Raw genomic sequence first — 17,498 nt, forward strand, 5'->3', positions numbered from 1 at the left:
AAATCCACAAAACGTGTCCACGTTGATTTTTTACAGACAGAGGACAAAAAAGAATAAGTGAGAGTAGTAAAAATAATCCGTGGTCAAAGGCCGGAAGTTAGCCAATCAGATTTGTCGGGGGTCACAAATGACCAATCGGAGGCTTAAAAATGGTTACACACCGCGGTGTGTAAACAAAACAATAGTACACTGCTATGAATTTTATCACGTGTCATATCAGTTGTGAAACAAGCGTAGCTATGGGATAAAACAAGAATTACTTCCGGAAATTTGATAAGTTTTAATATCCTGTATACAGTCTACTCTACAGGCTAACATTAGTGGTGGCTTTTTAATAGTGTCTGGATTAATGTCAGGCAACGTTTGAAATTTTACGATCACTTGTCCTCGCGAACACATGTTGACCACCCCAGCCGGCGGAGGCTAATAGAACAGCCATTTAAGTTCATGATTTCAAACAAGTTATTAAATGTTGGAACGGTCTTAGCTGCAGGTGTTATATATGTCGGAACTAAATTAGCACAATTCGCATTTTCCGTTTCATTATCCTGTTATAGTGCTTACCGTTTCCCGTGTGTTGTTACTGGTTTCTAGTTTAAGACTGTGCCTGGCCAAAGGCTAGTTCATGTTATTAAACCTCTTACACACAACTGAAAGGTTCTGCTGGTAGGGACTAGTCCAACAGCATTTCATGCTTATATAAACTGTTAATGTGGGCGTTTATTTTTGCGATTTTGACAGGTAAAGTATACGTGTACGGGTCATTTCTGTGATCGCTGTATCTTTTCTTTTGCACTTGCTCCTTAATACCACTTCTATCACAAAACAATACCTAACTTGATATCCTAAAAGATACTTGATTTGATAACCAATACAAGACATGACCTGATATCAAACAAAAAACCTGGCCTGCTATCAAATAAAAGACCTGACTTGATATCCAATAAAAGAACTGATTTGAAATCAAACAAAAGTCTTGACTTTATATCCAACAAACAACTTGTTGATGTCCAATGAAATATTTGACTTGATATCCATTAAAATACCTGACTTGATATCCGACAAAGACCTGACTTGATATCAAAACACCTACTTAATATCAAATAATAAAAATGACTTGATATCCTAAACAAACCTTTTGAAATATCAATTATTTTAGTATTTAGCCTTCAGCAAAGTCGATGGAAGTATGTTTTACTTTGCCTTAAAACGTTACTCTTTCTAGTTCCAAACTAAGGAAAAACCCTGAAAGTGATATGCTATCATTAATCATGTAACACATTCCGCAAATATTCGGCTACATAGCAATCCTTAGGCAGAGATCCTAACTATAAGTCACATCTACTATGTAAAGTCCGCCACCCTTATTTTCACAACCATGCACATTTATTATAAGTCCCTCTCTTTGAAAGAAAACGATTTTGATGTATAATATGCTACCATCTGTATGCATCTGAGCGGAACGACAGATAAGCTATACTCCTCGACAAAAAAGCACTTTCTTTTTCATCACATAAATGCAGTGTTGATTTAGGAAATTTTATAATTTTCTTTAGCTGTTTTATCTGAACAGATACTAGAAGCTCATTGATTCACCGAGAATTACATCTTACTGATAAACATAGCATATAGCTATGCATTTTATTCTGCAACGCAACACATTTATAACATTTACATATAACATGTCCTCAAACTACCAATATGCCTACGGAATCACTACTCATTCAATTATTTCACAATATATATGAAAATTAAATGCACACGTTTATCATTGCAAGTGTTGCTTTTTCATCATTGGACCAGTGTATCATGTACGTGTTGTTTTTATTGTAATGTGAATGTGTATACAATGTACTTGGACCCACTTATTACACGGAAATACACTCAACTGTAACGGTTGACCTATATTGTGGCTGGTGTCACAAAATTGGTATAGGGAATCCCTATCTAAAATTAGTAACACTATTGCGTTTGTTAGTAACCTTTTTCACGTTTACTTTCATTATTTGTTTTTTAAATTGACCTATTTGTGGCCCAGTCGATGTCCTCCTTATCATTATTGAACTGTGTCATTTATCGTCTCTCTGTCATGAGCAGGTTTGGATCGTCTAGTCCTATTTTGACGTTCATCGTTACTGCATTGTACAATGGCACTGTTTGTATTGACCGTATAACATGAGGACATTTTCCATTGTGTGCTATTTACAACGATGGAAAACTGGCAAAAACCCGGATACATGAATTCTGACTAATTGCTTTAGAAGTATTTCATTTCTACCTAAAATGTCAACTGAATTATTGGTAAGTACTTGTTGGTGGCATATCAAAACTAGGAAATACATGTACATTATTATATCGTTTAACAGATTTCAAGACATATATAATCGATAAAATGATTATGTATATTTCAACGCAATTTTGTTTAATTTATTAATTTTTTAAGATTCCAAAAGAGAAGGGGTTATCAATCCCGTCAACTGCCGTCTTTATTGCCGGGGAGATCGCAGGTACTGGAATACTGGCTCTACCCAAGGCTGTGGACGACATGGGTAATACAATTCTCCTAGTATACAACATGTGCATACTCTATTAGGATGACTGTATCTTGTATCTGTAGCTGAAGTTTCCTATCTATTATGTTAAGTCCATACCGTGTGTGTTTTTGTTATTCATTTCATTAATTTTATTTTTATGCATAGACGATATAGTATTAAAGTAAAGACAGAATATGATTACATTAATCTTGCTATTTTAATGCATCTTCATTTATATTGAAAAATGTCTAGACTCTTTAGTTAAATGTTAAATGGTGAAGAAACGAAAGTTCATGGAAAAACCCCGGGCATTTTTCTATGGACGAATATTATTTCCCGTCGTTGACTTGAGTGCTGTAACAATTTGTGATGTGATACCAGTCGTATAGTATTTATGATTGTAATAGCAGATACTATATTATGAAATACACAATAGTAACTATAGCAACTGTACGAAGACATGATTATTTTTGAAAATAAAAGACATGAAACTATTTGATACTACCAACTTACTGAACTAGACTGAAAACAGCGATGACACTTGATTGATCATTAATCCATTTTTTGTTTGTAATAAATACATATCGGTGAAATATGTTCCCTGTTATTTGGGATATGGAGGCGACCAATGTGAGAAGTCTATATGTAGTGGCGACTAATGTGGAAGGAATTTGCCATTCACTGTCTCCCTGATAACACGAATTCAATGTCTCATACCTAATCTAAACTAACCTAACACCATCAAATATATACTTTAACTGATTTTGAAATGTTATTATGTGTTAATAAAGACGAGACCAGAGAAGTTTTCTGAACTCGAGATATTTTGTTACTAGGATGGACGGGGCTAATATTGATTGTAATCTTTGCGGTCGTTTCGGCATACACGGGGATCGTATTAGGCGACGCGTGGACCATGGCGTCCGACATGTTTGATGACTGTAAAGGACATGTACAGAATCCTTACCAACTACTCGGACAGAAAACATACGGTAAAATTGGCAGGTAGGTTTTAAAAGGAAAACAAACCTGATATCGTATCTATTTGTAATCAATGTTACATTAAAGTTCTTTTCTAGTTCATAACAAGCATGTAAGGAATTAACAAGAAGAACATTGGCTAACGACCACCTGAGTTGTGATAAAGGGCGAATTTTCTGCAAAATTCCAATGGAAATGGTTTATGGGTTTTGGACGAGGGACAAAATGCGACTAAAATTTGATTTCGTCTCCGGTGACCTGAAATAGCTGATGACGCATGAACTCTGACATTTAATTAGGTTACTACTTATTAAAACAAATTAATCGAGAGTTCAAAAACACAGAGTCAACAAAAAGTAACGGAGGTAAGGTAGTAAAGACAAATATAAACTACATAACTGTTTATGGCTATGCAAATATATATCTTTGAGACAAACAACGGTAACGATGCAATATAGTAAACAGCTCAATATCTACAAACCAAACTAAATTACACACGTATTGTATTTTAGATATACAGTATCAATATGCCTCCACACCACCATGTTTGGGGGAGCCGTCGTGTTTCTCCTCCTGGCCGCCGACAACATGGAGACATTAGTACAGGCCCTGGGACACGACTTGTCCTTCTGTTTCTGGCTATTGATAATCGCCGGATTCCTGGTTCCTTTTACCTGGTTCGGAACGCCAAAAGATTTCTGGTAAATCATTTTCATGTGTTATAGAATTAAAAGTCATTGGATTATTTTTACTGTATACCGTTCATACATTGTATTAGTATTTGTTTTCTTTCATGAATGCAATAAGCAGGGATACTACTTAACATGTCTGACTAGAAATTCAATAGTACGTGTCTTGACATTTTTGACCAGGAAAAAGAACAAAAGAATTTCTTACCAGATTTGATATAATCATTTCATAGAAAAATGACCTATGCGATGTCTTATATCACATTATTTCAGAACTTTCACATAGCATTAATACATTTCCTCCGGTTTAAAAGTATATTAAAGATACATCGAATTAATACAGTTATATTACAATGATTTATGTTTGTCTATAGGCTGATTGCATACGGAGCCACAGTAGCTACTGCTTTAGCTGCGGTCATCATAGTGGTCAGTATTGGTCTGGATGCGCCGGGACAGCCAATAGTTCACCATCAAAACGCTGATTTTCAGAAGATTGCATTAGCACTAGGGACGATAGTATTTGCTCTCGGAGGTCATCCCGCATTCCCTACTTTTCAAATGGACATGAGGAAACAGAGAGATTTTAAAATGGCTGTCAGTTACGGATTTATCAGTAAGAGAAGCTACCTTTGATACTTATACTCTCCTCAAAACTATCATGCTGTCGTCGTCCGATAAACTGTTTGGATACTTTCTGATGAATATTCTTGTGTTATAAAACATTATCATATTGTTTTCAAATTTTGACTCTCATGAAATCTTCCTTTCTCGATTGATGTTTCGTATTATGCGTACAGATAATATCATGACAATATACTGGAGGTTAAAAATTGAACAAAGAAATCAAAACATACCACATCCTTTAACGAGGTACATAAACCCTTACAATGATAATGTATTCCGATTGTTTGTAGTTGTGACCGTTATGTACCTGCCCGTTACCTGTGCCGGGTACTTTGTGTACGGACAATCCTTGGAGGCCAATATCTTAAACAATCTACCGTCAGGAGTACTGTCCTACGTTGTTTTGGTGCTCGTCACTATTCATCTGTTGTTAGCCATTATCATTGTCCTTAGTCCAGTAATACAGGAGGTCGAAATGCTTCTTCATATACCAAAAGGTATTCTTTTCTATATGTTGATGTAAAGCACAAAGCCACTAAAATAACCACTAGAACAACGTAATCAATTCACCGAAAATGTCTCCGTTTTGGAAAATAAATGAAATTGGCGAAACGTCTAATGTAACTACTTTTGGTAAATACATCTGGATGACAATACGTTGATATATCCCTGCCGTTACGTCAGTTGTTCAAGTGATGGTCAACACTAACACTAATTGAATTGAAATTGATTTGTGTCGTTACATTGTTTATATCCGTTAAACATATCTTTTCTTCAATAATGGCCAAAGACTATGACAATAAGAAATACAATTTGCGAATAACTATCAGAAGGGATAATGCAATTAATATCACAATTACTTTGTATTGTTTTCAGTTTTCACCTGGAAAAGATGTGTATCAAGGTTCCTGGTTGTCGCCAGTGTTTTATTTGTAGCTGAAACTCTACCAGAATTTAACTCACTTTTGTCACTGATCGGAGGGTCATCATTGACATTGTTAGATTTCATATGTCCTATTATGTTCCATATGAAAATGTGCAAAATGAGTTTGGAATCTGATCGTCGAGACGTCAACAATCGAAGCATCGTGTAGGTATATTATTGCTATAAAAAGATCATTGTTTTCATCATATTTCAATTAAATTTATTTTCAAAGATCATCGATATCCAAAATAAATACGGAATATAATCCTGAGTTCATGACTTTGCTGAATGATGTAAATCTGTTATTAATTATTTGACAGATTCGTTATAAATCTCTTTTGTAGTCACATACCTCTGTGGAGGAAGGTGCTGAACTACGAGATCCTGGCTATAGGTGTTTTGGCTGGACTTGCAGCCTCCGTATCCGCTGTCATCAACATCGTCAGTCCAGACTCATTCTCCATGCCCTGCTACGTCAATATTAACAGGACAGCAACGTAATGCTCCTCTAGACAACACTGACAAGTTCGATTGTCATTTCATATGAAACACATTAGATCCATTGTCCGACTTCTTGATGGGATGGAAATAAGATACCCCAATTTGTATATACACCTTTGTGATCAGTATCTAATCGCCGCAGAGTTTTCCGGAAAGACCTGTTACAGTAAAAACCTGAAAACAGTTATTCGAATCCCTTAATGGCGCAAAGGTTTCCAGAATCGGATGTTATTGCAAACTAGAGCATGGTCTATTTAGAGAATAAAAAAAAAAGAAAAAAGACCACAATGGACACATTCAATGATGCCTCCTTACAAATCTCACGCCGGAACCGACCAATATTCAAAGCTGTATACCGGAAGTTAATGGATAATTAAGATCTAAAACAATCCTTAAACGACATACATCAGCAGGACTAACACATACAGCAAAGAATATTTATTCTTAAATGGCATTAAGCAAACGTAAGCACGAAAGTGTTAACATATTGTTATTGTTCTTTTATCCCAGAGCTACTCATACATCGGCTAAGTCGTGAAGTAATGATAGTCTAGGACAAATTAATGATGTCTTTGTTAAGGCACATGCTACCTTTTGTTTTGTATTATTCATTTGTTTTGAAATATGTTTTTAATCTATGCATAATATTTGTCATCTTAGCTTTCAGTAAGACAGACAATACCTCAAATCATTCTTGATAAATGGGGGTATGAGTAAAATACCTTAACGTATTATATGTTATAGAATTTCATTATTATCTATATCATCGAAATTCCATTATTACACTAAAAATCGCTATTAGGAAAAGCTTTTTTTCAAATTTTGAATATTTTTACATTTGAGTAAGTATTGTTTTAAAAGTACGTTTGCTTGTTGATGAATATTACTTTTTATTATTTATCTGGTGTTCGTGTTTAATTATGCTTCTGTTTCTGCTTATTTTTAAGCATATGTAGTGTTTTGCAACATCATTCTACTAAAATAAACTCTGATATATACTATGTTAGTCTTTTGTTTTGTTACACGTATTTCCTTTTTTAACAGGTTGCACATTTCGTTGCAATCCTATATCACCCGGGATTTTGATTTAGAGTATTTTATAAAACAGATTTCCTGTGATGATACTTTCTAAGTTGCATGGATTGGTTGGATGTGTATTGGTTTACTTTGTATATAGACGATGTTTGCCGTAGCTTAAAATAACAGTAATACATTCAGTGAATCGTTTTTTGAAATTTTTATTGAACCTACCTTTTTCTGAATCGCCGACTTTGTTGATAATAGTACTGAACAAATGTCTACTTCCCATCTTCTACTTTTAATCACAATACCGATTATACAGTGAGTAAACATAGATAAAGCATCTTGCAGAAGATCGGCAACGCATTTAAAAAATAATGATTTTGCCATGAATATCTTTTGTAAGTGAAATTATTCATTTTAAATAATTTCAAAATTGTCCTAATTTTATTCTTCCGTAACATTAAACCATTTATCGAATAGTGAATTTTAATGTATGTTTTAACTCAATTTATTGATAAACACTGATGCGAATACATGCTGTCGATATATCGTAATAAATTGTATTTAATACTTTCTTTTGGTTTGTATGACAATCATCAGGTGGCATTTACCCACACGGACTTGACCCGTTACTGAGACCCAGAATGAGTAATTTAATCCCATGGTCCTACCAAAGATCACTTATAATCAACTTTGTCAATAATAATAACCTTTAGGTAAGACCCGGGGGTTAAATATTCCATTCTCGGCAATAGGAACAAGTCAAGTTCCTGCGTATTTACGAATAAAAAAAGTTTCCATAATCATCACCGGTTTATATTTTAACTATTACAATTCTCTCCAAACTGCAAAAATAGAGCTCGAAACATCTGTATAACATTACTTCCCTGATGATCAATCCAAGTTAGAACCCGGACATGTATATATGTATGCAGCAGGCAATACATATCAATAATGTATGTATGGCGTATAGAATAGACACGTTTGATCATAGGAGTTTATGTCAAAGTAATAGTAGTGACTAATAGTAATTAGAAACACTTTAACTAGTCATGAAGTGACATGTATCTGCTTTTACATCGAATACAAAGTCTGGATATTTACATACAAATCTGATTTATTATACGATATTGAACTCTGTATATCAAATCAAAGAGTGGACTACCTACCTTAATGTCGCATCTGTTTTTATGTTTCCCATGATGTGTACATAACATTTCGCAAATTCATTCATTTACATCAGTAGGATTCGATAGGTAGGTAGCACGTAGACAAATGTGTAATGGTCCCTTTCTGATGTTTCATTCCTTTAAAACAGACGGTGTACAAACTATTGGGAGTCGTTCTTACATTGTAGTATCTTAATATTTTCGTTGGGGTAATGTTTTCGCCGACTTCCAAGACGCTCGTAATGTAATGTGTTCCGCATATTTCTGGTAACCATTATCAACAACTCACCAGCCGTGAGGCACAATGAAATGCCCGGAGGGAATTTCATGTGCGAAACACATACATAGTATATACGCGATAAATTGGCCCATTTAATTTGTGATGATGTCTTATTTGATCACTCGGTGAGACCTTATCATTACCTTCTGCAGGTTTATTTCACTCTAGAGATATCCACATGGTGTCATATACTTACAACATGATATAGGAACTGTTTCGTCAGGATACTTAAGGTAAGGTGACGTTTAAAAACTGGTTATTTATCAATCTTAACGATTATACATTATATTAGCGATAAATGCAATTATATTCAGCGATTTATTAATGTTACAGTAAGACAGCAGTACGAGAGTACCACTTCACAATTGGTCCGTTATGTCAACTGAAAATCTAGTAAGTATGACTTATGTTAAATCTAGAGGTAACACGGTATATCAATAAATACAAGTCGCGGCTTCTACAACACATGCTATTTTAATTGTGCTATCGATTTATTAACACTGTATCACAACAGTATAACGTGCTTCAAGATTAATTACAATACATGTATTCTGTTAATGAATATTCAACATCAGTGCAATGTAGAGTATAACAGAAATTCACGATAACTCTTTCATGCATTTATGTATGTATTAAAAGTCTTTTGATTCTAATTTAGATAAAACTGTCGATAAAAAACAGCGATATTAATTAACTTAGCGTGACGACGAAAGTGACCGTAGGCAAAACCATGTATATACATGTACATTATCATAGAGCTATGAGATAGTACTTCAATTACCTTATCACACCCAACCAATTATGAACCACAGCCATTGCCGCTGGCAAACATCAGACATCTCCCGTTCATTGTGCTGAGGCTTGCAGAATAGTTCACGGTTCTGTTGAAGGACGACATATACATAACATATACATACATATACGATACATAAAGTGTGTCTCTTATTTGAACTTAATTAATAATAATTTACAATCAAATAAATATTCACATGTATATATAATAAAACAAATAATGGTGTCCTCGTTGAAGAAAATATATTGAAAATAGTAAAAGCCGACACAGACAATACTTAAATACGGCGTGTAGACATCTTTGAGTGTGAAAATCATAAGAACCTTTGACTTACATCGCACTCCTTGTAATATATATTTAGAATATTGACTAAACCGAGATCAAATTAAGAATTTGAATCAATTTCTGTACACTAAACCAGTTAAATTAGTATTAATGTGAGCCATGCTGGCCATCTTCAATCACATTCCTCGTAAGGTCATATTCAACAATAGTGATTTGTATTCAAACATATAGGAAAAACAAAAAACAAAACAAAACAAAAACAACAACAACGACAGCCCGAGTTAATAAGAATATAATTTTGTGTGGCTCAGTGGAGAACATGATGTCGCTTTCTCATATAAATGATCAACAAATGAAATGGGATACGCGATTAGCAAACAGGAAGCTAAATGTAATTATGATAAAAGTACATTGACTTTTTTACTTTAGCTGTCAGGTTTTAACTAGTGTGGTAGACTTCTTTTACTTTTTAATTTGTTCATCTAATGATTATCTTAAGCACGTCTTATATATGACGTTTACATCCTTTGATCTACAATAAGATATTGAAATGTAGATTCTGTTTATCGTGTTACCTATTCATAATGTACCTACTCAGATCCACAGGGAAAGGGGATTGACCATTCCGTCCACCGCCGTGTTCATTGCCGGAGATGTTGCAGGTACAGGGATACTGGCCCTATCAAAGGCTGTGGAAGATATAGGTATATGTTCTAGCTCTATAGCTATGATATATATTTAACGGTTATGGTTTCCAATTCATTTCTTACTGTTTATGCATCCTTGGTCAGATAGTATCATGACATGTTAGCATTGTATTGATGCATGTTACGTTTTGTGTGTAAGCATAAAAAGGATAAATTCATAATTTACACACACAACAAAAAAACAAAACAAAACAAAACAAAACAAAAAAACCACCCCTTTTTATCATACAAAAAAATCCCCATTTGATATTAATAACAGATGATTATAAAAAAGAAAACCAACATGCAAACTATAATTGTAGCTCAACATTTACAAATAAAGAGATAATTCCTTTCAAAAAATGGAATGGGGGGGTCCTGGAAAAAGAACCCGGAGAATAAAACAGTGTATTCCGGGGAATAAACGCGTACTCGCCATACGCATCTTTATACAATCTGGATTAAGTCATATCACCAAAGTGAGAGTCAAGCTGATGACAACAGAACCACCAGGCATATCGACGAACATATATTCCCCTATGAGCTACTGATGTCGACCATTAAAAGTACCATGCTCTTAACGTGCTGTTACTATTCTCCCGAAATTAGGTATTGTTGGGTTTTTTTCTTCGGCAGTCGAAAGAGAATATAATTACGTCTTCGTCAAACTTATGTCTCATTGGCTTTGGTATTGTATTAGATATCACGCTTTCTTAAATGCTTCGCTTGTTTCCTCAGGATGGGCTGGGCTTATATTGATGTTGGTGTTTGCGTTGGTGTCGACGTATACGGGTATTCTCCTTGGCGAGGCGTGGGCTATGGCGGCCTCCATATATGATGACTGTAAAGGACATTTACAAGATCCTTATCAGCTTCTCGGAGCAAAAACTTACGGAAAAATTGGCAGGTCATGTATATTCCAAAATATGCACAGTACGGCATCAGGAGACATTAAAAAATTATTTAATTATTACATACACATGTACGTGTTTCAAAAGCAAATGAAGATGAAATAAGTAAATATTATATTACATTAAATAGGTATATAACCTATTTAGAATATAGATGCTGTTATCTCTCTGAATGGATTTAATCAGAATTGAATGTAAAGGGTTTCCACTCCAGATAATGTTAAATTTTGGTATAACTCATCAGTATCATAAGTAAGTACTAGTTTATCAATACTAACATATACTGATAGCTTTCGAAGACATACAAAAAGTCATTACCATTGATTTATAACTTCGTAGATATCTGTCTCTTACAAAGTGTGAGGACTGTATGTCTATATACTGTACATACAGTTGTAGGTATACATATATAATGTACAATAGAAAAACCAAAGTCTCTTGATATATTAGCTTTGTCTTAATAGAAATACAAGCGAAATTATTTCTTAATTTAAATCTGATCCGAAGGATAAATATCCAAATCATGCAGGATTTTGTAAGAAAATTGTATCAAAAGATAATTTGGCTTCAATATGAGAAATCATTTGATATATAACTTTGCAGTTTTGATTTTTTATAGATATGTTGTGTCCACAAGCCTGCACGTGTCCATGTTTGGAACAGCTATTGTGTTTCTCCTCATATCTGCCGACAACATAGAGATCCTGTCCTTAGCTCTGGGACACGACATCTCCTTCTGTTTCTGGTTATTGATAATTGCCGGATGTTTGGTCCCTCTGTCTTGGTTCGGAACGCCGAAGGATTTCTGGTAAGATCCAATCTGTACAAAGTCAGTGTTTAAAAGTATAACCATTTCCGGTCCGGTTAATAGTTGTAGCTGTTTTAATTGAGAGAGGAGTTCCTAGTACTGTAAAATGGTGTGAAAGGACAGGAATACAGGAGTAAAGATGTTGCCTATATTAAGAAATTTCGAGTGACATGTTCATGTTTTACAATCAATTTTACAGTTTGAGAGTAAAATACTCATAGAAGCACGTGAACGCATTTTCGCTCTTCTATTCGTCTAGGTTGATCGGCTATGGGGCCACAACAGCCACTGCTGTAGCTGCCATTCTTATTGTCATCAGTATTGGCCTAGATGTCCCGGATCATCTGTCTGTTCACCACCTAAACGCTGATTTCAAGAATATTTTGGTTGCATTTGGAACCCTTTCTTTCGCATTTGGAGGTCACTCTTGCTTTCTCACTTTCCAAATGGATATGAAGCGAGAAAAGGATTTCAAAACGGCAGTAATTTTAGGATATATCAGTAAGAAACATCAAGTTTAAAATCACGTGTTACTATAACTTATACTATTCTTACAATATGTATATGTACACAAGCAATTAACGAGAAGAGATAATATATATGAATAAAGTGAGTAAAGGTATGTTCACGCTGACATTACCTGCTTTTTTCAATCCTAATAATATATTATTTATTGTCAATTGTAGTTGTGTTACTGATGTATGTACCTGTCACGTCGATCGGCTATTTTGTGTACGGATCAGACCTGCAGCCTAATGTGCTGAACAACCTACCGATCGGAACACTGTCCTACATCGTGCTAGTGATGATCACCTTACATATCATCCTAGCTTTTACCATCGTTCTAAGTCCGACCATTCAGGACGTGGAACTGGCGCTTAATGTGCCTAAGGGTGAGTATGAATAGCAGTCAATTTGTGAGTCAGCATAATGATATCAATGTGGATTTATTGTTCCATGTGTACGCTTGGAGAAATTTAATTATTTAGTTGCAATTAATCTTTAACTAATTATCTTCACCCCATGTCTCCACTGAAATCATCTGTGATGTTTTCTTTTGGCTGACGCTGATAGGCTAGGTGTTTAACTTGTTTTAAGATAATAGAGAAAGCACATGAAATACAGTGCAACTTCCGAAAACCGAACCTTCTAAAAACCGAACACCTCTGAATACCGAAGGAATTGTCATTGTACGGAATTGTTCCTTCTTTATTATAGTATTAAAAAATGTAGTAACGAAATTTAGATACACCAAATTATTAACTATCAATATCTTGTTTTATTTGATATGGATTTTAATCTATTTCTGTTCCATTTTCAGAATTCACATGGAAAAGATGTGTTGTGAGATTCATCATAGTTGCGTGCGTTTTGTTCATTGCTGAAACCATACCAAAATTCAGCTATCTGCTTGCATTGCTTGGTGGATCTTCATTTACAGTAACCGATTTCATATGCCCAACACTATTATACATGAAGATGTGTAAAATAAAAACTGAATATCAAGCTTCATTAATCAATGATACTAGTCTGGAAATACAGGCAGCTTGGAGTAAACCAAAACAGTAAGTTGGGAGGCAGTTTTTGCTTTTCTGTTTTAGTAATTATCCCGTTTGTTACTATAGACACGATGAAGAAATAAAACTGGGTCGCACACAATTTACCCACGGTATCAGATACTGAAGGAATTTGTTCGGTACAATAAAATCCTAAATTTGATTGTTTTATCTCAAAAAGAAGATTAAGTTTATATCCAGAATAGGTCGTAATTTGCAGCGTTCTGCAGGTACGAGGGATGATTGATTTGTTGTGAGGCATAAAAAAGGTTTAACACGTAAGGGTACCCATAATGATTAGCAACACTAAGGAAAGCTGTCCCTTCATATGCTACAGTGAAAATGTGAGTGGCGGAATTCAGGCGCAGCTGATAGAGCCTTGAGGATTACCCCCCGTCCTGGAAGGCCTGTCAATGTTGCAACCCAAGAAATGGTCAATAAAGTTCATGATATTGTTATGACTGACAGACCAGTCACAGAAATATATATAGCCAGTAGACTTGGCATTTCACAGGAAAGAGTACATTCCATTCTGACCCAGGATCCTGCAATGAGAAATCTTACGGCCCGATGGGTACCAAGACTTCTGACATTTGTTCAGAAACAACAATCGAAACAGTGGAAACATTCTGGCTCTCCCCCGCCAATGAAAGCTAAGATTTCCTCCAAAAGGGACAAATGATCAATGGTACATACTATGCTTTACTTCTGAGGCAATTACGGGAAAATATTAAACTTAAGCGCCGAGGAAAACTCACTAAAGGTGTGTTATTTCATCAGGACAATGCTCCTGTTCACAAGTCTGTCATTGTCATAGCTGCTATTCACGATTGTGGCTTTAAATTGATTGAGCATCCGCCTTATTCACCCGATCTCGCTCCATCAGCCTTTCATCTATTTCCAAAACTGAAAACAGCTATTTCAGGCACCCACTTTCAGTCAGATGAGTACGTCATACATGCAGTGGATGACTTTCTGAACAACCAAGAAAAGGAGTTCTATAAAAGTGTATAGATACTGAAAGGCATTATGTTCAAATATAATACAATATTGCCGGCAAAATTCAATTCCTTCAAAAATATTATGAGGCTTACAACATATCAATCAGCACTCGTAGTTCTTATTCGACGCTATATAACATGAACTATTTTTATGTTAAAACATCTACAATTTTGAAGGTTTGTAATCGCGAAACCTGTCTAAGATTTGTTAAATAGTCGTATTAACACTGATTCTATAGCTTGAGCAACTGCAGAAAATACCCAGAAATCTATAATGCTATATTTGTATAATATTATATAGTTTACCAGCTTATGAACTGCCAACTGAAAATTAAAAAAAAAAAAAAAAAAAAAAATAGCACGACAAATAAAAAATCGCAGATGGTAAATATAAGCATTGAACGGCTTTCAGTTGGCATTCATAGTCAATATGAATGCCAACTGGACAGAGGCAAATTGAGGCAAATTATAACAGCTAGCGCGCTTCATGTTGAATTTGCCTCTGTCCAGTTGGCATTCATATTGACTATGAATGCCAACTGAAAGCCGTTCAATGCTTAAATGTTTCCCATCAATGTAAAACAGATTTCCCCATGTATGTGCAGTCTTCTACGACGTACTGTTGTACGCGGGTCTACTCTGACTTCAATTCTACCGTTGTTATGTTTACAGGTTATTACCATTGTGGAAGAAGGTACTTAACTACATAATAATTGGACTCGGAACGCTGGCCGGACTAGCTGCCTCGGTGTCTGCCATTATAAACATTGTCAGTCCGGACTCATTATCGATGCCTTGCTACGCCAGCTTTGCCTGATTCCAATAAACCATTTCTACTTCAATAAAAACTGACTTATTGAGTTATTCTTCACGAAAACAGAGGAAATAATCGCACGTACCTCTGCTTTAACTACAGGGGATCTCTCTTCCTCTACTATAACAAAAGGCGTATCACTGTCACTACCTCTGTTATAACAACAGGGAATCTCACTGTCACTACCTCTGTTATAACAACAGGGGATCTCACTGTCACTAACTCTGTTATAACAACAGGGATCTCACTGTCACTACCTCTGTTATAATACCAGGGGATCTCACTACCACTACCTCTGTTATAACAACAGGGGATCTCACTGTCACTACCTCTGTTATAACAACAGGGGATCTCACTGTCACTACCTCTGTTATAACAACAGGGGATCTCACTGTCACTACCTCTGTTATAACAACAGGGGATCTCACTGTCACTACCTCTGTTATAACAACAGGGATCTCACTGTCACTACCTCTGTTATAATAACAGGGGATCTCACTACCACTACCTCTGTTATAACAACAGGGGATCTCACTGTCACTACCTCTGTTATAACAACAGGGGATCTCACTACCACTACCTCTGTTATAACAACAGGGGATCTCACTGTCACTACCTCTGTTATAACAACAGGGGATCTCACTGTCACTACCTCTGTTATAACAACAGGGGATCTCACTGTCACTACATCTGTTATAACAACAGGGGATCTCACTGTCACTACCTCTGTTATAACAACAGGGGATCTCACTGTCACTACATCTGTTATAATAACAGGGGATCTCACTACCACTACCTCTGTTATAACAACAGGGGATCTCACTGTCACTACCTCTGTTATAACAACAGGGGATCTCACTGTCACTACCTCTGTTATAACAACAGGGGATCTCACTACCACTACCTCTGTTATAACAACAGGGGATCTCACTGTCACTACCTCTGTTATAACAACAGGGGATCTCACTGTCACTACATCTGTTATAATAACAGGGGATCTCACTACCACTACCTCTGTTATAACAACAGGGGATCTCACTGTCACTACCTCTGTTATAACAACAGGGGATCTCACTGTCACTACCTCTGTTATAACAACAGGGGATCTCACTACCACTACCTCTGTTATAACAACAGGGGATCTCACTGTCACTACCTCTGTTATAACAACAGGGGATCTCACTACCACTACCTCTGTTATAACAACAGGGGATCTCACTGTCACTACCTCTGTTATAACAACAGGGGATCTCACTGTCACTACCTCTGTTATAACAACAGGGGATCTCACTGTCACTACCTCTGTTATAACAACAGGGGATCTCACTGTCACTACCTCTGTTATAACAACAGGGGATCTCACTGTCACTACCTCTGTTATAACAACAGGGGATCTCACTGTCACTACCTCTGTTATAACAACAGGGGATCTCACTGTCACTACCTCTGTTATAACAACAGGGATCTCACTGTCACTACCTCTGTTATAACAACAGGGGATCTCACTGTCACTACCTCTGTTATAACAACAGGGATCTCACTGTCACTACCTCTGTTATAACAACAGGGATCTCACTACCACTACCTCTGTTATAACAACAGGGGATCTCACTGTCACTACCTCTGTTATAACAACAGGGGATCTCACTACCACTACCTCTGTTATAACTACAGGGATCTCACTACCACTACCTCTGTTATAACTACAGGGATCTCACTACCACTACCTCTGTTATAACAACAGGGGATCTCACTACCACTACCTCTGTTATAACAACAGGGGATCTCACTACCACTACCTCTGTTATAACAACAGGGGATCTCACTACCACTACCTCTGTTATAACAACAGGGGATCTCACTGTCACTACCTCTGTTATAACAACAAGGGATCTCACTACCACTACCTCTGTTA

At 35.9% G+C, this 17,498-nt stretch overlaps 2 protein-coding genes across 3 annotated transcripts; both read left to right on the top strand.

Moving 5' to 3' along the window:
• The first annotated feature begins 415 nt into the window (after window positions 1-415).
• On the top strand, window positions 416-6,530 carry LOC117327930 (amino acid transporter AVT1A-like). Its single transcript, XM_033885177.1, has 8 exons — window positions 416-2,301; window positions 2,444-2,549; window positions 3,371-3,539; window positions 4,028-4,216; window positions 4,579-4,820; window positions 5,122-5,328; window positions 5,708-5,921; window positions 6,101-6,530. Exons 1-8 carry the CDS (start codon window positions 2,284-2,286, stop codon window positions 6,255-6,257), a joined length of 1,302 nt encoding a protein of 433 aa, XP_033741068.1. The 5' UTR covers window positions 416-2,283; the 3' UTR covers window positions 6,258-6,530.
• Window positions 6,531-8,759: 2,229 nt separating this feature from the next.
• LOC117327929 (amino acid transporter AVT1I-like) lies at window positions 8,760-15,617 on the top strand. Of its 2 annotated transcripts, XM_033885175.1 has the most exons (9): window positions 8,760-8,962; window positions 9,063-9,122; window positions 10,406-10,511; window positions 11,232-11,400; window positions 12,024-12,212; window positions 12,472-12,713; window positions 12,899-13,105; window positions 13,534-13,777; window positions 15,442-15,617. In XM_033885175.1, the coding sequence occupies exons 2-9, from the start codon at window positions 9,105-9,107 to the stop codon at window positions 15,584-15,586; spliced, it is 1,320 nt and encodes a 439-aa protein (XP_033741066.1). In that variant the 5' UTR covers window positions 8,760-8,962; window positions 9,063-9,104; the 3' UTR covers window positions 15,587-15,617. The 2 variants fall into 2 exon arrangements, with proteins under 2 accessions (XP_033741066.1, XP_033741067.1); XM_033885176.1 differs by having other exon boundaries at window positions 8,760-9,122.
• The last annotated feature ends 1,881 nt before the right edge of the window (window positions 15,618-17,498 follow it).

This window comes from Pecten maximus, chromosome 5 (assembly GCF_902652985.1).
Source record: "Pecten maximus chromosome 5, xPecMax1.1, whole genome shotgun sequence".
Lineage (NCBI taxonomy): Eukaryota > Metazoa > Mollusca > Bivalvia > Pectinida > Pectinidae > Pecten > Pecten maximus.